Source organism: Hylaeus anthracinus, unplaced genomic scaffold (genome assembly GCF_026225885.1).
Source record: "Hylaeus anthracinus isolate JK02 unplaced genomic scaffold, UHH_iyHylAnth1.0_haploid 11978, whole genome shotgun sequence".
In the NCBI taxonomy this organism is placed as follows: Eukaryota; Metazoa; Arthropoda; class Insecta; order Hymenoptera; family Colletidae; genus Hylaeus; species Hylaeus anthracinus.
Window position 1 is genome coordinate 294625 of NW_026534326.1, and position 20735 is coordinate 315359.

At 40.6% G+C, this 20735-nt stretch overlaps 5 protein-coding genes and 1 long non-coding RNA gene across 10 annotated transcripts in view; 5 read left to right on the forward strand and 1 right to left on the reverse strand.

The window, feature by feature from the left end:
* LOC128897026 (uncharacterized) overlaps window positions 1–949 on the forward strand; it is a 2818-nt gene extending 1869 nt beyond the window's left edge. Inside the window, exon 4 of the long non-coding RNA XR_008462187.1 lies at window positions 439–949. This is a non-coding gene — a long non-coding RNA (uncharacterized LOC128897026). The remainder of the gene's footprint in view (window positions 1–438) is intronic.
* The window catches only part of LOC128897025 (NGFI-A-binding protein homolog), a 14043-nt gene extending 5779 nt beyond the window's left edge, over window positions 1–8264 (forward strand). Inside the window, exons 2-11 of the mRNA XM_054160658.1 lie at window positions 4636–4737; window positions 4819–4956; window positions 5049–5359; window positions 5449–5661; window positions 5727–5977; window positions 6174–6276; window positions 7244–7314; window positions 7421–7532; window positions 7644–7700; window positions 7769–8264. Coding sequence (XP_054016633.1) covers window positions 4636–4737; window positions 4819–4956; window positions 5049–5359; window positions 5449–5661; window positions 5727–5977; window positions 6174–6276; window positions 7244–7314; window positions 7421–7532; window positions 7644–7700; window positions 7769–7876 — 1466 coding nt within the window. The 3' untranslated portion in view covers window positions 7877–8264. The remainder of the gene's footprint in view (window positions 1–4635; window positions 4738–4818; window positions 4957–5048; window positions 5360–5448; window positions 5662–5726; window positions 5978–6173; window positions 6277–7243; window positions 7315–7420; window positions 7533–7643; window positions 7701–7768) is intronic.
* Window positions 8265–8322: 58 nt separating this feature from the next.
* On the forward strand, window positions 8323–10476 carry LOC128897024 (protein AATF). The gene is made up of 3 exons (XM_054160657.1): window positions 8323–8454; window positions 8620–8903; window positions 8988–10476. Exons 2-3 carry the CDS (start codon window positions 8695–8697, stop codon window positions 10354–10356), a joined length of 1578 nt encoding a protein of 525 aa, XP_054016632.1. The 5' UTR covers window positions 8323–8454; window positions 8620–8694; the 3' UTR covers window positions 10357–10476.
* Window positions 10477–10738: 262 nt separating this feature from the next.
* On the forward strand, window positions 10739–13732 carry LOC128896955 (WASH complex subunit 1-like). Its single transcript, XM_054160561.1, has 4 exons — window positions 10739–10919; window positions 11001–11130; window positions 11212–11767; window positions 11872–13732. The coding sequence occupies exons 1-4, from the start codon at window positions 10898–10900 to the stop codon at window positions 12733–12735; spliced, it is 1572 nt and encodes a 523-aa protein (XP_054016536.1). The 5' UTR covers window positions 10739–10897; the 3' UTR covers window positions 12736–13732.
* A 50-nt stretch (window positions 13733–13782) lies between these two features.
* On the forward strand, window positions 13783–16858 carry LOC128897110 (adipokinetic hormone/corazonin-related peptide receptor variant I). 3 transcript variants are annotated; one of them, XM_054160796.1, is made up of 8 exons: window positions 13783–13912; window positions 14037–14766; window positions 14839–14987; window positions 15169–15274; window positions 15390–15597; window positions 15675–15798; window positions 15949–16081; window positions 16153–16858. In XM_054160796.1, exons 2-8 carry the CDS (start codon window positions 14512–14514, stop codon window positions 16222–16224), a joined length of 1047 nt encoding a protein of 348 aa, XP_054016771.1. In that variant the 5' UTR covers window positions 13783–13912; window positions 14037–14511; the 3' UTR covers window positions 16225–16858. The 3 variants fall into 3 exon arrangements, with proteins under 3 accessions (XP_054016771.1, XP_054016772.1, XP_054016774.1); XM_054160797.1 differs by lacking the exon at window positions 13783–13912 and having other exon boundaries at window positions 14015–14766; window positions 15169–15283; window positions 15402–15597; XM_054160799.1 differs by lacking the exon at window positions 13783–13912 and having other exon boundaries at window positions 14015–14766; window positions 15941–16081.
* Window positions 16110–20447, reverse strand: LOC128897109 (N-acetylgalactosaminyltransferase 7). Of its 3 annotated transcripts, none has more exons than XR_008462211.1 (11): window positions 20295–20447; window positions 19909–20114; window positions 19555–19721; window positions 19240–19447; window positions 18951–19127; window positions 18625–18868; window positions 18096–18317; window positions 17916–18014; window positions 17711–17836; window positions 17392–17634; window positions 16110–16215 (listed from the first exon to the last, which is right to left on the reverse strand). XR_008462211.1 is itself a non-coding variant. In XM_054160795.1 (10 exons), the coding sequence occupies exons 1-10, from the start codon at window positions 20445–20447 to the stop codon at window positions 17494–17496; spliced, it is 1743 nt and encodes a 580-aa protein (XP_054016770.1). In that variant the 3' UTR covers window positions 16532–17493. The 3 variants fall into 3 exon arrangements, 1 of the variants encoding a protein (XP_054016770.1); XR_008462210.1 differs by having other exon boundaries at window positions 16134–16298; XM_054160795.1 differs by lacking the exon at window positions 16110–16215 and having other exon boundaries at window positions 16532–17634.
* Window positions 20448–20735: the final 288 nt, after the last annotated feature.

The window sequence follows — 20735 nt, forward strand, 5'->3', positions numbered from 1 at the left end:
ATTCAGTTTATATAGAAACTTTTGTATGCAGTTCTTATATGCAATATGTGAATCATATACAATTACTTTATGCATTCCATTCAGTTTTGTATTCCATTCAGTTTATATAGAAACTTTTGTATGCAGTTCTTATATGCAATATATGAATTGTATACAATTACTTCATGAATTATTTCATTTAGTTTTGTATACAATTTACATATAAACTTTTGTATGCAGTTTTTATATGAACTCGAAATTGCTAGAAAAGTGAACGTCTCGAATAAAAAATGTTGGACTAGTTACGAGAACCATTTCTTACAGTTTATCGATAAAATTCTGTTTTAATGAAATTCTGAAAGTTACTATCTTTTTCGCGAAACTAAAATGCGAAAGTTTCCAAATCGTACGACACGCCTGGTTCCACGGTTTTTGCCCGTTTGTTCTTGTTTGTTTCAGACGAATGGAATTTGTTTTGACGAATAAAAAGACATTGATAAATCGGGGAAGGTCGATAGACGTGAGCGCAAAAACGGGATCCTCGCTGAAAACTGTAGTTTACAGATGAGACAAAAGGCTGAATAACTTCTGGAATTCTCCACAAATGCACGCGGACTGCACCCAAGACTGGATTCCAAAATGATTTCGTGTTCGGTTATATCCAGTATTTTGGCGGGGGTTGCGCGATGCCTTTACTTCTCCGTCATTTAGAAGCTTAAATAGTTGATTAGTTAAATCTTAAGTAGTCTTCGATTATGATAACAAACATATTAGCATACACACATGTGTATCTAGCTACAGTCATTACTTTAGGTTCACTTAAGTAATTAATTAGGTTCACTTGTTGAGAGTTAAAATTGTATTAAAATGGAGACTGAGTTGATTAATTGATAATTGAATTAGAATACAAACTAAATCAATGAACTGCATACATGTGTATGTTTACCTACAGTGAATAGCTAAGTGTACAATTAATTAATTCAGTTACCATAGTATCTCCGTGTGAAATTTCTTTGCGTATCTCTCCCCTTGAGAACGTTTCGCATTTTTTCTTACAAATAATCCCCGAAAACTGTAACCGTTGCTGACTAGGTTTCCCATCGTTGATACGCGAAGGATCGTTTAAAAACGGCCCGCAGTCTTTTGCAGCTTTAACGGCCCGCCAGTTTTTTCGATGGCGCACGCAAACGCGCGGCGGGTCGGTCGACCATGCTTGAAAACGCCCTTAAGGGTGGGACAGCGGTTCGAAAGCCGGGTGGACGGAAAAGGGACAGGGGAGGCTGGGCCTCGTTCGGTGCTTGGAATCGGGGCCCCACCCCTACGTGCCCAAAAATCTCACCCCCAGCCAATGTCGACCCCAGCCAGCGCTACCCTCCTCCTCCTGTACGAAATACGTTACTTCACCCCACGCGCAACCCTCGTTGGCCGTAGTTTCTCGCGCAGGAGGTCTACGGGTAGCCATGGCAGAGTCAACGTCTCCCTCCATCGGAAAAAAAGTGCAAGGACCGTAGTCCAAGTCCGGTACCCTATAATTTAATGCTTCGAAACCGTACGCGACCGTCACCTCCGTCCGAACTCAGCAATTGTCGCTTGTAACTGTACATAAAAATTGCAAGAAAGTCACGGAGTAGCCGTGGAAGAGTTGTTTCGCTCTCCGTCGATGAAACACGCAAAGCTCGTTACTCCAAGTGGCTGATCCAGAACCAATCCAGAACTAATCCAGACCTAAGCCGGTACCTTTATTTAACCTTTGAGATTCAGGAATTAAGGCACGACGGACTCTCACGTAAGCTTGCGTTCCTCTTCTGTATCTGCGACAATGTGAATTTCCATACGGCTGACCATTGACTCGGTTTTTAGGGGTGCATCGAAAGCGGGGTGATGACCATTTCGATGAGCGAAATGGTATCCTAGAGGAGGTTTGACGAATGCAACGAAGGAAGGGCGACGAGGGCAAGGTAAAAGGAGGTAGAGCGAAGGGGTGGCGCAGCGATGGATAAAAAGAGGGCTGCTGAGAGAGCAGAGGGGACGACCAAGAAACAAGGGAGACTGTGAGAAGGCGGGGAGAGACAGAGAGACAGAGACAGAGACAGAGAGAGAGAGAGAGAGAGAGAGAGAGAGAGAGAGAGAGAGAGAGGGGAGGTCAGGATAGAGAAAGAGATAGAAAGGAAAGGTAGGGGGATCGAAACGGCGACTCAGTCCATCTGTCCGGTGTTTTGTCCAAGCGGCGGCAGAGGTACTAGACAAAAACTCACCTAACCCTTCCTTGATTACAATGCCAGCAAAAAGCGAAATACTAACCGCTGCCGCCGCCGCCGCCGCGCGAGAACGGTCGCTTCTAAGAAACTAGACCCGTTTTTGCGTAGCATCGGAAGAGCGTCCGCACCCGTGAGCTATCGGACAAAGAACCTATACCACTCGTTCGCTCTCACCCTCCGGGCTCCTCCTCGCCGTCCGACCGAAACTCCTTTACCCTGGACCGGCGGCGCACCCAGTACTCCAAGAAGAAGGTTGCTGGTAAAAGTTTCAACTATCGTTCGATCGGTCCAGTTCGCATTAATATATAACACGATTTCTACTGCTCTAGATCACGTGGATGGGAGATCTATATTGGCCTGTTTGGATTCCCAAGTCCGCCAGGAACACCCCGATTTTCTTTGGCTATCCAGCTAGCCAGTCGCGGCGGCCTGGTCCTCTTCTTCTTCTTGTTCTTCTTCTTCTTCTTCGCCTGGACGTTTCATCGAGCCCACACCTCCACCCGCCTCCATTACGTACAAGGACTTATCGATCCTTGAAGCGTTCGCCCGTGTTCCCGAAGGAAATCTCGCGCTTCCTTCGAGCGGAACCGTTCGCTTCGCGAACCTAGCGGAACCTGCGCTATCTTCCTTACTTATCGGTCACGCGCGAGTCGGGTCCGTTTTATTATCTTAGAATTAGTTCAGAGCAACGGGCCGGGCTGTCGTCCGGTCGTCGCACGAAAAACGAACGTGGATAGCGCGGAGAAAAGTCGAACGCGGCGTCGAAGGGGATCTCGCGATTCCCAGGGAGGCTGAGGAAGCCAGGATAGGATCAGGTTTTTCTTGGCGCGTCCCTGGTGCGCGCGGTATTGGATGTTATGCCGTGGCGACTCTGGCTCCAGCTCGCGTACGTGTTCCCCGCTGACAAAAACGATTATCCGCTGCCAAAAAAGTTGTTATGTAAATGTACTGCCTGGCCTAGACTGTCGGTCACAAGTATACCCTACTGCGCGACCGGAGGACGAGGGCCACCGATAGGAAGGCGTCCTATTCAAAAGCGAATCAACAACGCCGTGGATAGGCTCGCTTCTGGGTTACCGTCTCCTTTCCGCGTTCGAACTTGTCCGAATCAACTACCCTCGCAGGCTCGCTGTGTATTCGATTCAGGGATACTTTTTATTTCGCCACGTGGACGGTTTAGCGTCCGGCGCTTTCCTTTCTCTTTTCAACCACGGCTCCGAATCTCTATGCTTTTGTTAACGCTATGCCGTCCGCGCATCGTTTCGAGGTCCTTGGGAGACAATAAGTGCAAGATTTATTTCTATCGTACATTTATTTACATTTTCTTGAATAATTGGCACGCAGCGCGTGGCACCGCGCTGGTGCCACCGGGATTCGCCCGATAGTTCGGATCGATCGCGTTGTAGGCTTCGCGATTGCCGATGATCGTTCAGGATGGCCGGTAGCGCTGTCTCGTTAGAAGGTATTGCCGTCCCTTCGGTTGTCCTGGTAGCAGGGGCCAACGTCAGAAAAATCTCGCGGAGCAAGTCACCCCGCTGCTGTCAGGGACTTACCCGTATCTCGGTCGGTGTATAAGCGTGAGACCGGGCCTCAGGTTCGTAATAAGACCTGACGGCCAGGTTTTTCAGCCCCCGGCTCTACCGTATTGCTCCGTATCTCCTTCTGCGTTTCTTCTCTCTTTCCTTCTCTCTTGGCTTCCTGTCTCTCGCTCTCTCTCTCTCTCTCTCTCTCTCTCTCTCTCTCTCTCGCGCGTCACATCTCTCTCTCTCATTTTCTCCTTTCATCCCCTAGGTTATCTCCCTCTTTCAACGTCTCACCGCGTCTCCGTTCGCATCGTTTTAATTTCTGTCTTGCCCTCTCCGTCGCGCGTCGCCTCTTTTCTTCGGGACACTCTCGCTGCCCCCGTCGCGACGTCTGATGCCATGCCAGCGGTACCGGTATTAATTTATACGCTGTACGTGTGTGCACGCCACTTTTTCTCGCAGTTCCTCGAAATTTGCAAGAAACTAGTCGGACACCCTGGCGACTCGACCGCCAGCCGCATACGTTCCTCCCGGTATCCTCTTTGCTGAACGTACCTCGACGAAGAAACGATTGCGACGCATCAAAGGGATAAGTAATCGTTTCGTGTTCAGCTACCCCTTGTTACCTTCGGCTTTACGCTTTTTTTTTTTTCTTTTCTCTCAACTTCGAGCCGCTACCTGCGTCGAAGGAACACGGTACCAAACTGGGAGAAATGTCGCTAGGAAAATATATTTGTTCGGTTTGTCTCTATATTACTCCGATTCGAAATACATCATAAATTTGTGTACGTCATTTGCTATCCTTCCGTGGACTATTTAGAAAAGAAATCGTATTGCAACAATCATTTGAATAAACCTGTATCGCATGGTTTCAGTGGTGCAGACATCCGTCCCCCAGAATGAAGCAGAACTGCAGCTGTACAGAGTCATGCAGCGTGCTTCCCTGTTGAGCTACTACGACACGCTCTTGGAAATGGGTAAACCTTCTCCGTCTAGTTTCAAACAAATTCAACTATCGATGTCAACGTAGCAATTTTAACTTGCGTCAATTATTCCAGGTGGCGACGACGTGCAGCAGTTATGCGACGCCGGCGAGGAGGAGTTTCTAGAAATCATGGCATTAGTTGGTATGGCGAGCAAGCCTCTACACGTCAGAAGGCTGCAGAAAGCCCTCCAGGAGTGGCTCACGAATCCTTGTAAAGTATCCCGTTACCATCCGTACATTGGATAAAATAATTAACATTGTCCATACATTGGATAAAGTAATTAACATTGTCGCGTGCCACAGCACTTTTCCAGACGCCAGTGGTACCGACGAGCGCTACGTGCAAGAATCCTGCAGGCATAGGGTTCCCGTGCGTCAGTCCTAGGCCTCAAGTACAAAATCTTCAGGGTTTCACGACAAGCTCGCAAACGCCTACCCCAACGCCGTACGTCTCGTCACATGTATCCCTAACGCCATTGCCGTGCAGAAGCACCAGTCCCATTGTTTCGGTCACGAGCGTGACCGCACCGGTTCCCTCGACCACTTTTCGTCAGAGCCCAAGCCCTAACGCGCCTCTGGCTTACGCAGCCTCTCACAGCCCTGGGGTACTACAGGTACGCCAGGTTTCAATTGATATATATTCATATTTGATTCGCGCGATGCAAGATTGAATACTTCATTGAGATGATTCTGTTTTTGCCAGGTAGGAACGTGCGAGTCTTCCTGCGGCAGCGGCACGACGCCAAGTCCTAGCGACGGCGGTGGTGCACCTGCGAGTCCCACGCAACCGACACCCACCCTCTTACAATCGCAGATACAAAGACTCGCCGAGGCAGCCGAAAGGCTTGCCGCTACTATTCGACCTGTGGACCCAAAGCCTCATAACGTGAAGAAGAAGATTTGCAAAAATCTAGAGGTGAATGGACGCGGTACAATTGAAGAGTTTATTCGTTTCTTTATATTACGCTGTATTGTTTTTAGATGGTAATGGCTATGCCTGATAGCGATCCGCGCAGAATGGAAGAGATTCGAAAGTACGCGGCGATTTATGGGAGGTTCGACTGTAAAAGGAAGCCAGAGAAACCGCTGACGTTGCACGAAGTGTCGGTAAACGAAGCTGCCGCGCAAATTTGCAGGTTCGTACCTGCCCTTCTTACTAGAAGAGACGAACTTTTTCCTTTGGCCCGACGTGTTGTGAGAGATTCTGGGTATCATTATTCGAAAAGTCATTAGTAAGTACCTTCAGCTCTTATCAAATGTTGTTAATTGAAAATAAATACAAGCAAGAGTGGATTGCGATAGGAACAGTGGCGGAAACCAATGTTTTATTAAGACATGAATTCAATCGCATTCTTTAGATACATAAAGAGTTTACGTAACATTCATTTCTAAATCGATGTACGACGATTCATGTTCGAAATGCTTTAGCTTGTCCGTATCAAGGCTGCGTGAAAATGGCGAAGAAAATGAGAGCGATCATACGAAACGACAAAAGCTCGAACTCGAGGGTGAGAATGAAGATGTGACGCAGGTTAGCTCACCGCGACCATAAGAATAAGCCACGTGAGGGTCGTTCCAGTTCAAAGTCGTCACAGACTTAGGGCGAGGTCAGGGATTTTGATACTTGTTAATCCCAACATTTTCTGTGCATTAGTATAGGATAAGGAGCAAATCGAACTCGTATCTTTCTTTTAATTTATATAAAATGAGATTTTATTATTAGTATTACACCATTCAATTACATGTACATCCGTGATACATTTTCTAAATTATAATGTTTAATATCTAGACGTTAAAACGTCGATTCAACCGACTAAAATGTATCATAATTTCGACAGATAGTAACTTTAAGAATGATTAGCTAATAACCATGTAGAAATATCTACAGACACGTTCGTTTTTCCAAGGGAACTAATATTACAAAATGTACTATGCATCCTAAATAGACACAGAGAAGCATACTTCAAAATCCTTGATTGGATCCCCGATTTGTGATAGCTTCGATCTGGGATCGTTGGCCTATTAACGAGCTACTCGCATGAGCGCTAACCACTAATACGCATCCAGCACGTAGACAATTGCAACACTTGCGCAAACTACCAATCGCAGCCAGAAAAGGTCAAGTATAGCTTTTGCATAACATGCATGGCTTTGCACGCAAATTAAACAAATCATTAACAATTAGTTATCGTAATTGTAAAATATTCTGTTTATAATTGTACCATCTTAGAAGATATTCAAATTTTTATTTTAAATGTAGAGTAAGCTATGATAACATTATTATTATTATTATTATTATTGTAATTGTAACACTTTCTTTCACACTCGTTAGGATTCGATGCTTCGTTCCTAGTGTCCTCACGAGTCGTGTACGCTTCCTTCTTTCTTTCCAATATTTATAATTACGCCAATTGTGTTAGTAATAAATTCATCTTTTTTCTGTGGTTTTTCGTGCTGTGTTTGCCATTTCTACTGTCTTTAGCAGTTCACTGTTCTAGGAGGAGTTGGACCTTCGCTGTTCCGAGATGGATATTAGCAACTCGACGCGCAGGAGACATCAGTCGTCGAGGTGATTCCTCATTGTACCTCGATTATTAAATGCAGTATGACCTTTTCAAGAGATAGGTAATCAATTTTTCTACGAGTACGTATTGATATTTAGACGTTTGTTTTAGTCCAGTTTGGAGGAAGAAGAATAACAACGGTATGTTTAGCGCGAGTATCGAAGAGATCAGTGATTCCGATAGTCAACTTTCGTTTTCCAATGAGGAATCTTCGTCCATACATGTAAATACAAGAAATTAAATATATCTATGTCATAATTATTATAAATTATTTTTTCTCAGAGTATTTAACGCGCCTTTTAGTTGATTAAAATTATTAAACGCTTATTTATAGGACACTCACGAAGCTGAAGCAGATATTACCGATAAAGAAAGTGACTTTAATCTGAAGGTGTGCTTTTATTTCATCATTAATTTTCATGGCATTGATTGTGAATTTCATGAACAATTTGGATTCAGGTGATAGCCTCGCGCGGGGACAATATTATCGCGGTAGCGAATCCTGCACTGATGGAATGCAACCATCCTATAAAAGAGGAACCAACAGACGAGAAACCTACACTGTGATATCATTACAGAATGTATTATTAGGTCGAGATCATTCCAACATGTTAGAACTTACGTATTACGATTAGTATTATCATTATTTCTATTTGATTGTTACGATACTTAATATTATTATACTTACACCAACCATTGCTATGATTGTAAAAACCTGTTTAGTAATCTTTAACATCGGAATTGATAAGATTCATCGTTATGTTTGTAAAATTAACAAGGTTACGTTAATACAACGCATCGCATACTTTTAATCAAATCTTAATACACGTTTTAAAGTATAAAGATAGCTTTAGGTATTGTATAAACCGAAATCAAAACAAAGTACGACTGAAATATAGTTACGCATTGTATAACAGTTAAACTTGTAAATATATAAAGAACATTTTCTATTGTATGTATCGAATTTTTAGACAAATTTATACATTCTTATTGTTTAACCAGCATAAAATTAATAAATATATACCAACCACGTTTCTTATTTTTTTAAATAATAAAAGTACTTTAATTATGCCAGAATTATCATATTATAAATTCCTTGATATTTCTAAAAAAAACGATTAAACGTAGATATATAGTTACGAATAGTTGAGTAATTACACAAAAAATAAATTAAAATTTCTTTGAAATCACAAATTGAAAAATTGACGCGATCATATATATTCACCAATTAATTACTATCGATTATGAACGATAAATTCGACAAAATGTTCGTGTTAAATCTAGCAATTTAATAACGTTTCAATTTGTAGGTTATGTTTGTTTACACTTATGGACGTGCACGTGCGTAACGTTGTCACTCGAGTTAACACAGTTTCTTTGGAAAAATGGCTCTGAAAACGAAGAAAAGCTTAGCTGATAAAATAAACTCTCTGATTACTACAACTCCAACGAATTTTCAATCAGACGACGATGCAGAGGACACAAAGGCTAAAGTAGTTGACCCTTATGAAGAGAGTGACAATTCAGAGAGCAATTTCCAGGTATCAGAAATACGCAGACGAAACGTCGATACCTTAGATCAGGTAGATAAAAGGTGAATATTACAGTTTTTTTATTGATCTATAATTGGCTTGCTCTATGGGGTGGACCCTGTTCATATTTATCATTTGTATCCCAGGTACATAGGTAGAAAAGTTTCGAGGAAGGATGTATATGTTACTGATGATAGTGCTGATGATGTATCAGAAGATAAAGAAGAAGAAATGAATAGTACAGAAGAAGAAGAGGAAGAAGAAGAAAATGATAATAATGTAGACAGTAATGATAGCAATGACTATAGCCAAGATGACCACAATAATAATGATGATAGTGAAAGTTACTACTCGGATGAGGAATTAAGCAATGAAAGTTTCAGACAATCTTCTGAAGATGGATCTAATATAGAAGACAACGATCCTGAAAATAAAAATTTTAATACAGATCAGAGGGCAGGATTTCAGACGATATCGCACACGAATCTTAAAGCAGATATTGACAAAGGCAATTGCGTTAGAAGTCAGTTGAAACTTTGGGAAAGTTTGTTAGAGATGAGAATAAAGCTACAAAAATGTCTGATTACTAGCAATAAAATGCCCCAACACGACGCACACGAAATTTTAAAAGATGTAGATTATACGAAGAAAGTGGAGGAGACCAAAAGCAATTTAAAATTGCTGTTAAACAACTTGTTGCAGTTGCAAAATCTTTTCCTAAGGCAGTATCCAGAAACGAAGAATTTATCGGCGCAGAGTAAAAAGAGGAAAGCTGAGGAGAGCATAGATAAAGAAGAAATAAATGAAGACGAAGACGAGGAAATTCCATCGGATACAGAAGACGAAGATGAGAAGGAGACATCGGTTTCGAGAGAAAATGCAGACGAAATCTCCAAAAATGTATTCATCAAGAAACTGAGGCTCGATAATTACGAGAAAATATTAAACGAAAATCATAAATTGTACACAGAGTACAGAAACTCTGTCATACAAAAGTGGAACGAGAAGACGAGAATAGCTAGCGGTAAATTGGACAAGGCTATGAATCAAACGACGTTGAAACAAATAGAATTCGCGTTAAGCGACAAAGAAAAATTGCGCAAGAGAACCCAACTGAAACGTTCGGAATACAAAATCATTGGCAAAATGGATGTAGCAGAAAATGAGAATGATGGCAGAAGAATTCAAGAGTACGATTCTGAGATCTACGACGACGACGATTTTTATCATCAACTACTAAGAGATTTGATCGAGTACAGATCAGCTGATATCACCGACCCCATACAACTTAGCAAACAGTGGATTCAATTGCAAAATATGAGAAGTAAGATGAAGAGGAAGATAGACACGAGAGCTACCAAGGGCAGGAGAATACGATACAATGTACATAATAAGTTAGTAAACTTTATGGCCCCCATTACGATAAACGATACGTGGACAGATCATGCTAAAGATGAATTGTATAATTCTTTGTTTGGCAAAATTAAATCGACAAGTGTAGAAGCTGGTCGTTAACATTGGAACAATCGATAAAATTTCGTTTAGTTTTATATGATTGAATACACTATTTTACAGGATGTGTATATGTAAATTTTGTAATGAAAAGCGGTTAATAAATATTTATAGATACCATTGAACGTAATGGATAAAAAATAGAACTAAAATAGAAATACCGATTAGAATAGATAAATAGATCGAATAATAATAAATGATTGAAAGAACGTCGCAAACATTGTAGTAATTGTTTACTGTAATGGGTAAACACGAATGAGTTTCTTTTCTCACAATTAGATGGTACCATTTATATTGTGTATATCACATTATGGTAATATATCGACACTCGAGGTCAAACTTGGGCGTTTCACCACCGAGGGCGCTGACCGTTTTAAAATTCCTAACCTATATGATTATAATGAATATAATGATGCTATTGATACTTTAGAGATGCATTTCATACTGTTCTATACGTGTTTACCTATTGCAGTAAACAATTGCATCAATGTTTGCGACGGTCATTCAATGAAATAAAGGCTTGTGTCTCAAAAAACTACTAACAATGCCTGAACGAATTGAAATTGGTTAGTAAAACAATGTCACGAGTTATTTGTATGTCTGTTACTTATTTCGGCTACAATGTTTTTCATAAATCGTATTTATAGGTGTCATCCCTGACAATTTACGGCACGAGGAGACTATCGTGCAGATAGCAGAAGCCCTCGATGATCTTGACTCTGCTGTCTCTTATATATTCGAGTGTATCGACAAGAGATTACACGAAAACAGCCAAAGGTAATCCTTTCTTCAACTAACCCTTTACTATCTCTTTGCATCCTCAAGAACTACTCTAGTACTACTACTTTCTTTCCACAGGTTGTCGAATGTTAGAAACCGAGCAACAAAGCTTCAAGATCGGTTGCATTACTTGCAGACCAATTTAAACTTGAAAGCTGTAAAGATGTACTCTGCTGCCAAGTATCCTGCTAATCACACGTACAAGGAATACGAGATGGCGATACCACCCAAGTACAAGGACACTCGCGAAATACCGGAGATTTACAAATGCTCCGTGCCAATAAAAGAAGTACCCGAAACGTACTTATCCTCCAATTGTAAAACAGAGGATGGTCAATACGCGGCAAATAACAATTTGCAAGAGAAGCTGCAATTCTTTCACGTGCGAGCCAAAACGAATAAAGAGGCCTATATGGATAACAACGAACCATCCTTTCCTCTCAGTTTGTCTTCGATCAGCGCACTCTTATTCGATAGTATGGATAATCCTTACAAAATATCAACAAAGCAAACCAGTCAACAAACATCCGAAAAACAACAGATCGAAGATGCCCCTGACTCGATTATACAACCGTGGCCGACATCGGAAATGGAGTCCTCCTCCAATTACATGTACACGCCAACTTTAGGCGAGGTAAACTATTCAAAAATATTGCATAGTTATTAAAAAGTAATATATAATATAATATAATCGATAAAAGTGTACAGCAGAAAGTATCGATACAATTTACTTTGCAGGTGCCCCAAATAAACGTGCCCCTAACACTGCCAGATCTACCTGGAATCGTAGACGACGAAAAATTCATGTTAGACCTTAACGCTCAAAGCCCTATCGCACCCTCTTCCGTAGTAACTACGCCTACCTACCTCCGTCTCGACTTTCCAACCCCAACGTCAGCCACAAACGAGAAAGAAGCAAGCACGAAGCTCGAGCAGAACGTGCCAAACCTCCCTGGCTTCGCAGACATCGATTCCTCCAAGCAATCTGCTCAGGATTCAACAGCTACTTCGTCGACGCACGTTTCCTCCGATGCATCGAACGCAGTTTCTTCGAATTCTGAGACAAGTCATCGTTCATCGCTGTTAATGCCTCCACCACCGCAGCCACCTCCACCACCGTCGCTGCTACCACCGCCGCCACCACCCCCTCCGCCTCCACCACCGCCACCGCCACCGCCACCACCGCCTCCTCCACAGCCCTCGTCAGAGTCCGACGTTCCGGACTCTCGGAAAGACTCTGAAACGAGCAAAGCTCCCAAGGAGAAGAGCAAGCCAGCGAATCCTGACGATCGCTCCAATCTAATGGCTGAAATCCGCAACGCGGGCGGCATAGGAAGAGCAAAATTGAGGCGAACAGTGCCAGAAGATAAAGAGAATCGCTGGTCTTCCGCGTCCGTCGGAGGAGATCTAATGGCGGACTTGCACGCGAAGCTAGCGCTTAGGAGAAAAGGGATCGCTGGCTCAGGAACCACTGCTCTGGAGAGGATGTCCAACATGATTCCACCCCCTCCTCCAAAATCAAACGAAGCTACCGCGTCGGACAGGAACTCAGCCACCAGCGAATATGACTCTCAACCGGATACAGACGACTGGGACGAGTAATACATTCCCAGAATCGTTGTGTTCAATTTTCTACGTTCTTTAAATTACAAGGGAAAAATCGCAGATGAACGGTATCCTAAATGAAACCTCAACCGGACCTGGGAGCTGCGTGCAATTTATTTTAGAATGTAATTATTAAGATTGTTTTGTAGCGTTATTACGAAGCAGATATTTTAAATTGAGTGTAGATTTGCTTTGCAATGAACGTTTCACTCGACACGATTCGATGTAACAAATAGTTCTCTCTTGCTCTTCTTTGGCAAAATATTTATAAGATATTGGGTTTTTATTCTTAATCTTAATAGGAATCTTGTTAAAGATTAAAATTCATTAGTGTCGTTGTTTTACTCTTAGACTTATTCCAGTTCATCCTTGAATAGGTTTGTTAATTTATAAATGGTCTGCAAGAGATCTTTGTGCAAAATAAAATCTTTGCAAACGTACCTACAAAAATTACGAATTTATTCGATATTTTGTTATATCATTACATACTGGGTAATACCGAGCATACTTACAGTTTATTGTACGTTCAAATTTCCTGTAAATGTATAAAAGTCTTATATTTTTTTTATATAATATTCAACGTGCAGGAAAATTTAAAATGAGTTTCCCCTGGAAACCAGCACTTTTATGAAAGGATGTTCATCATTATTGTCGCATATTCCCGAAAGTATAGCAACGACAGAAACATATTGATGTAGTTATCGGTTCCGATTTAACTCTTGACCCCAGATACCAGAGAGTCTACGCTTGTGAATCTCAGTGGACTCGCGGAATTCGTAGCTCTTGCTCGACAGTTGTCGCTTTTTTGACAACAAGCTTAGTCGGTAGAGATCTAATTAATTAACATGTTCCACGATTAAAATGGTTCTTTAAACGCCGATCAGTCTCGATCCGTCGAACGAGGGATGTTTCAGATGACGGAACATCGTCAGGGTTCCCTCGCGAGTATAAACGTAATATACAAATACACATCCACGTGTCCCAAATATCTAACGGTCTCGAAGGATAAAGGGACTCGATTTACAGCTAAACGTCGGGACAAAGAAAGCTCAAGATTCACATGGAATATTTGGGACTACGAGGAACACAAAGGAGATAATTTTAATGATTACACGTATCACGGAGGATTACGGAGCAACAGCGATTTATCGAGTACGAGCAAGCGGAAGTAAAAGTAAAAGACGTTTGTAAAGTTGCAATACAAAAGAAAAGAGGAAGTCGTGGACGAATAATCGAATGAAACGCACTTTTAGCGATGTTTCGATTCAATACGGATGATAAATTGATCAAATTTATAGGGGAAAAAACGGATAAAAAGAAAAAGATGGAAGGCGATTTTTGTAGCATCCACAACGTGACCAAAGTGCAAATTAATAATGTGTTGTCTTGAGCTAGTCAGTGGTCTTTTAAAGTTCGGCGAGGCAAGTTATACGTATTCTAAAGAAAGAACGTTTAATAAAAATGCGACGCTTGAGTAGCTTCAATCTAAATTAACAATGATATAACACGTATATAATTAATCCTTCTGATTACTAATAAAAACTACATTATTTTGTATCGATTTTATAACCGAGTCTATCGTTTAAATAGTGCCACCTCTGAATACTGGGATTCCCCTTGAAAATCTAATTTTTCTAGGATCTACTCACAAGAATCTCATCGAGATCGATTACTCAAAGGTCCCCTAATGTTACATGTACATCGTAATTTCATAAAAAGTGAAGCAATACCCGATCCTAATTGGTTTACTAGGATTTTTGAAACTTTAACAGCATGGGGAGCACGGTTAAAATCCCAATTTCAGGGGAACTACCCAATTCGAGGACGAACAATACAAACAACGTGGAGTTGCCTATCGATATGCGTTTTAACGAAGGCCACGTTGTTAGCATAATCATTTACAGCGTGTTGATGATAATATCCGCCGTGGGGAACACAACAGTTTTAGTGCTAATTACGCGACGCAAACGTGCGTCCAAATCGAGGATACACGTAATGCTGATGCACCTTGCGATTGCAGATTTACTTGTAAGTTACAGAATAATAAAAATAAAATAAAATCTTGCAAACGTAGAACGTAGTACAAAAGCAAACTTCCAGGTCACTTTCCTCATGATGCCCCTCGAGATCGGTTGGGCCATCACGGTGTCCTGGAAAGCAGGGGATGCTATGTGCCGAATAATGGCTTTCTTCAGAGTGTTTGGCTTGTACTTGTCATCCCTAATTTTGGTGTGCATAAGCATGGACAGGTTGGTATAATTCCCATAGAAATTCTTCTCTTCCTTCCTTTTCTTCTTATACTACACGTATAAGGGAAGCATTCTCTGCATCCTCTGCATCCTCTACAATAAAACAAAAAATTAACATATATATATTAGCGTTCTCTAAATCTCAGTTTTACTCAACAAATTTCGTAACGTTTTATTTCAGATATTACGCCATAATACGGCCCCTCCAGCTACGGGACGTCGACAAGAGAGGAAAAATCATGATATGCCTCGCCTGGGTGGGATCCATCGTATTCTCCATGCCTCAGGTACAACAGCACTGTCGTTATTTTATTTCGTATAAGTGCAGATACCTTTTCGTTATATTAGTTTATATCGCAAATGCATAAAATCCGCAGTTCGCTTATTACACGTTGCTTTTAGATGGTAGTGTTTCACCTGGAGACCCATCCAAACATCACCTGGTACTCGCAGTGCGTCACGTTCAACACATTTCCAACGTACACTCACGAAGTAACGTATTCTCTGTTTGGAATGGTCGTAATGTACTGGTTTCCTCTCATCGTGATAATATACACTTACACCAGCATTCTGTTGGAGATATGTAAGAGAACGAAGAAGAGCGAGCACGGTGCGTTCGAGTTTAGTTTCAGTTTATATTAGAAGCAGGGTATAAATAAACATTTAAGAAACTTTAACGAATTTCAGACAAGATTCGTCGCTCGTCTATGGGTTTTCTAACCAGAGCTAAAATACGAACTCTGAAGATGACTGTGATCATTGTCGCTGTGTTCTTCATCTGCTGGACGCCGTACTACATTATGAGTCTTTGGTAAGCGTTTCTTAGCGATACACTGCGGATTTTTATGTATTTATAAGAAATTTAAATGTCCAAGAAACTATAAAATGTTTTTTTATCCGTGGTATAAACTGTAACCTTTCAAATCATACAACATTGAGTAACATAAAATAAGCGTTTCAGGTATTGGATCGACCGGCACTCCGCGTACAAAGTGGATCAACGAATTCAAAGAGGCCTCTTCCTGTTCGCATCCACCAATTCCTGTATGAATCCCATCGTTTATGGTGCGTTCAACATACGAGACCGCAACAAGGTGATTATTCTTCCTTTTCTTCTTAATCAATTCAAAAATAAATGTCCTTGAACGCTGCACGTTTCCTTCAGGTATCTGTACGGCCAACTACGTTGGAAACTCGGGTCACCCCGTTGTCTTTGTCGCTCAGACTTCTGGATTGATGACGTTTATGGAAAGCAATATAAACGTTACAATGTCGAGTCGAATCGTTGGCACAAAAGTCGACTGTAGTAAACTACGTGATAAATAGAAATAATACAAGAGTGTTCAGAGTCGAAGATGGAAGAATCAAAGTATAGAGTATCTAAATAATAATAAATTATTGAATTTCTAACGTCTGTATCGCGAAGCGTTCATTAGACAAAGAATAAGAGCTTAGTAAGTAAGGTACCGATGAGATTATTTTTCTACGATAAGAAATGTTAGTGAAATAAGAATTATGGTGATCTGAGAGAGTTAAAACACGGGTTATTATGACAAACTGTTATATTTGCTCCGTTTTATTGGTACATTGTCTTTGAAAAAACATTCGTTACGTCTTTTTTACATTATGCTAAGTAACTTCTTGCCTGAATGTATGTGTTAAACAATTAAAGAAGAAAAAAAAAGGATTACAAAACTACACCAGCGAACATGCTCTTTCAGTAGGAAACAGTCAAAAATGGAAGCACACGTTCTCGATCCACTACAAACTGGTTTTTCAACGTGTATGTACATTCAAAACGATTCTTATAGGATAACAGTCTTCTCTTTTTACTTCGAATGCAAGGCGTGTTCGATCGCGAGAAAAGTGACTCTCGAGAATTGATTGGAAACGATAAGAGCGAAATTTCATTTACATCACAGGACAACGTGTGAAAAGATATTGAACTTTGGCGTAATAATTTCATTGAAGATTGTAAATCATTGAGTATGCGTGTTCGAGTATAAATATTACGAAATAATCTCCGTTGTAAAAAAAACGATGAAACCATGCCCATTGTTTACAAATTATGAATCTTATTTTAATAGTGTTATAAATTATGCAGCACCGGTATTCTGCGAATGTTTACAACTATGATTGCGGTCTTTATGCATTCACGACGTACGATATAGAAAGCATACATAAAGTACACGCAATATACATTGAATACATTTTATGTACAATTAATATAACAATCATGTTATTTCATTTTGCAGAAGCGTACATACCTGTTGGGCATGTTTACCATGCGTTTATTACACCGGTTTATATCGTAAATGCATAAAATCCGCAGTCCAACGTCTCGGAAATGAATCGATCGTATAATTTTTCTCGAATATTCGCGATAAATGTACAAATAACGTACCTTAATTACAGTTTGTTGCGTATAAGGAATAATAGTCGATGCGTGAATGAAGTTTTTAAAGTACCCAATTTGGTGTAGAATGCAAAGATTCCTCTGGTTTCTTCACCACCGTGGGTGAATCTTATGGAAAGACCATTGCTGATACGTGTTGTTCACGTCGCATGGCATTAGGGACAACTGTTGAGTTTGAGGATGGAGCGCCATACATTTCTTGTGGACTCTGTGCAGGAGTGTCTTCGTTTTCTGAAAGATTAACAGTTCAAGTTTAAAGTAAACACTGCAATTCTTTAATTATTTAATTATATTTTTCTATTCTTACTTCGTCATACTGCCAGGGACCGTCCACGGTCCCTAACCGGCAGAACACGTATTTTATTCCTTGGCCGTCAGCGGACACGCATCGTTCTCCTATTCCCAATTGACCCTTCGTGTTCAATCTAACCAACTGAACAATGTCGTCTCGTAAGCCACAGTTTATAAATAAGTATAGTCGGCTTCCTTAAACGTAAACGAAGAATACTCACCTGATTGTTACCAAATCCGTGACAGTGGGACGTGGCCATTAAACTGGGGGGCGAGTTGCCCATAGTGTCCAAACACGTACCTGTCGCCACGTTTCGTAACTGAAATACAAAAATAATTATGTAGAAACTCCTTCCTATAGAAATCTAAGCATGTACGTCGTGTAAAATATTCAGAATTACCTCTCCCCAATGAATGTTGGGTGGTAACTCTGGAAATTTATCGAAGACATCGTAAGCCACGTTCTCCATGTACCACTGGAAACTTTTACACTTCTTTCGTTTTTTGAACAGCAATTGTTCCGTTATGTCGCCGTGATCGAGTAGCTGAGCCAGAGGCTCCCTCGTGTAAAAGAATTCCTTGTACTTGTCGTCGAACCAGGTTTCGATGACTCTTTTATAATTCTACAAATAAATTCGAAGGGATATTTGTATCTATGCCACGATGACACAGCGTGCAGTGTTAATAGAACGCTTAAAAATTATTTCCTTAAAAGTTCGCTTAACCTTTTGCACTCGAGATGCTTTCTTAGCATTCTATTGCCACGGATGTTAAGCCTAAGATTACCTCTTTACCTCATCGACATCTTCGAGTTCCAAAGAAATGAAACCTAAACAAACATTACATCGCTTGCGTTACTGCATCACGTTAAGATGCGACCAAGAGTCACCCTCTCGAGTGCAAGGAGTTAAAAATTATCGTCTCCCTTACTATGGTTATCAGCGGTCCCTTCTTCTTCTGAGCCAATTTGCCAAACGTGTAAGGCATAAATCCTCTGTACACATGGCCAACGTGCGAGCACGGTACCCACAAGATACTTCCTCCGCACTGCCATATCTTAAACGACAACTCAAAGTTTTCTCCGCCCCAAACGAGCAATCCGTCGTCGTATCCGCCCAACGACAAGAAGTACTCGCGATTTATCGCAAACAAACCACCAGCGTGAGTAGGGGACCTGAATCAAGTTTTGCCCAATGCGTATTCGCCAAATACTTTCTTACTGACTGTCTAAGAATGTCTTTTTTAATACGAATTACTTGTACGGCATGCTGTTGTAAGGTCGGGCCTTCTCCTCTCGAGGGGGAAGTTCGTTTTCCTTGTACAACATTCCCCATTCGAAGATGCCTCGATATAAATGTCCTTCTCTGTACACAGGCCGATATTCGAAGGTCTTATGGTCGATACCATCTATTATGGGAACCGTCATTACAGTTCTAGAAATATTCAAGCGGTAATTAAAGACATAACGTGTTAATTAATCGGTTGGTTGAGAAATTAACATTGGCTGATGCTTCCAGGTGCTGTGGCTTTCGAGGGAGAGATTACCTGTCTGCAGCTATAGGAGCTAGAAGGGGTGGTAGCCAGTTAACGTTTACTTCGCAATGAGCATCCAGGAATACTATCACTTCGCCCTTAGCCTCGCGCGCACCGCGTGATCTCGTTCTTATCAATCCTTGTCTTTCGTAATTTCTTATCAATTTTACTTTGCCTCCCCATTCTTCTATGTAAGATTCCAGTTCACCTTTCAAATTATCTGTACAAACGCGTATCAATGATTTTCAAGTAAGCAGCGTTTCCCTTCTCTGCGTCATATGACAAAATACAGTCTCTATTTTAATTACACAATTATACAAAATCTACCTTTATCGGAGAAATCGTCTACGAGCAAGATTTCTTCTAGAAATTGAGGAGGGGTACGATTCATCACACTGTGAACAGTTCTCATTAATACCGACCAGCCTTCGTTGTGAAATACTATAATTACGCTCGTTCGAGGTAGTACCTCTGGATAATTCCAATGTTTACATCTGTCGATTAAACGCATGGACATTGTATTAACTTAAATTCACGAGACTTTGAACTAGTTATCGCATTCAGAATGGCAGGAATACTTATGTTTCTCTTTTTTTTTTTTGTTTAAATGTAATCGTGAAAAATAGGTTGTGCCATCCTGACTGCATTAGTAAAGGAGGAATGACATTAATGAAAACTCACTGAGGCATTCTTGTATCGGGAATCGATCTGTCTAACGAAATTTCATCTGAACATACCATGTTCATTCCATATTCAGAATCTGATTGCTGAACGTCGTTCTGTTGATCATCTCTCAGGATATGAGGTTTACCCCCTTCTCCGGGCCCATTTCTAAAAGGTACATGTTCAAGTTCAAAGTTTCCAAGATCCTTTACTAAAACTGGAACCTAAAATACGATATGAAAGTTGATGTAAACTTATCAAAACACAGATATTTCATGAAATTGAAGTAAACTAAATTTATTACTTTTCTCTATCTTTTACATTAATAAAAACGAGGAACTTTAACATTTAGATTAAGGTAATTTAAATTTGTCGGAATGAAAATTCTAACATGTTTTGTTTACCTGTTTACTTTTTAGACTGTCCGACCAATACTCTTTCAAATTGATTGGTTTATCGAAAAAGAAGTCAAAGATAACGTACAAAACAAAAAGAATAAGCAGGCTATAGACAATAATACTAAAAAAACAATTCCTTCTTAACAGGACAACTCTCATTTTGTTCGAGATAATTGTATCTGAAAATAAAAATCGACAGATGTAATTACATGAAATGTTCGATATGTTATGTATCGAGAGATTTACGTGAACATGAGAGCGGTTGATGACCTCTAAATTCATAAGCGTAGATGCACCTGTTCAAATATTACAAACACTCGGGACAACGATAATTGATAAACGAATGTTAATAAAATGAATAAAATGAATAAAAATAAAACTTGAAACATATGAAAAACAGAAACCAAACAAAGAAAGGGGCAAATTACTATCGTTTTAATGTTTAAG

What these genes read in the sequence shown, in the direction of transcription:
- LOC128897024 (XM_054160657.1), top strand. Translation starts at nt 8,695, where the DNA reads ATGGCTCTGAAAACGAAGAAAAGCTTAGCTGATAAAATAAACTCTCTG. An exon ending in TTAGATCAGGTAGATAAAAG is followed by an intron (nt 8,904 to 8,987) that starts GTGAATATTACA and finishes TTTGTATCCCAG; the next exon opens with GTACATAGGTAGAAAAGTTT.
- LOC128896955 (XM_054160561.1), top strand. Translation starts at nt 10,898, where the DNA reads ATGCCTGAACGAATTGAAATTG. An exon ending in TTACACGAAAACAGCCAAAG is followed by an intron (nt 11,131 to 11,211) that starts GTAATCCTTTCT and finishes TTCTTTCCACAG; the next exon opens with GTTGTCGAATGTTAGAAACC. An exon ending in ACACGCCAACTTTAGGCGAG is followed by an intron (nt 11,768 to 11,871) that starts GTAAACTATTCA and finishes TTTACTTTGCAG; the next exon opens with GTGCCCCAAATAAACGTGCC.
- LOC128897110 (XM_054160796.1), top strand. Translation starts at nt 14,512, where the DNA reads ATGGGGAGCACGGTTAAAATCCCAATTTCAGGGGAACTACCCAATTCG. An exon ending in AACGAAGAAGAGCGAGCACG is followed by an intron (nt 15,598 to 15,674) that starts GTGCGTTCGAGT and finishes AACGAATTTCAG; the next exon opens with ACAAGATTCGTCGCTCGTCT. An exon ending in TACTACATTATGAGTCTTTG is followed by an intron (nt 15,799 to 15,948) that starts GTAAGCGTTTCT and finishes TAAGCGTTTCAG; the next exon opens with GTATTGGATCGACCGGCACT.
- LOC128897109 (XM_054160795.1), bottom strand. Translation starts at nt 20,447, where the DNA reads ATGAGAGTTGTCCTGTTAAGAAGGAATTGTTTTTTTAGTATTATTGTC. An exon ending in AGACGATTTCTCCGATAAAG is followed by an intron (nt 19,448 to 19,554) that starts GTAGATTTTGTA and finishes GCGTTTGTACAG; the next exon opens with ATAATTTGAAAGGTGAACTG. An exon ending in GTCCCTGGCAGTATGACGAA is followed by an intron (nt 17,635 to 17,710) that starts GTAAGAATAGAA and finishes TTAATCTTTCAG; the next exon opens with AAAACGAAGACACTCCTGCA.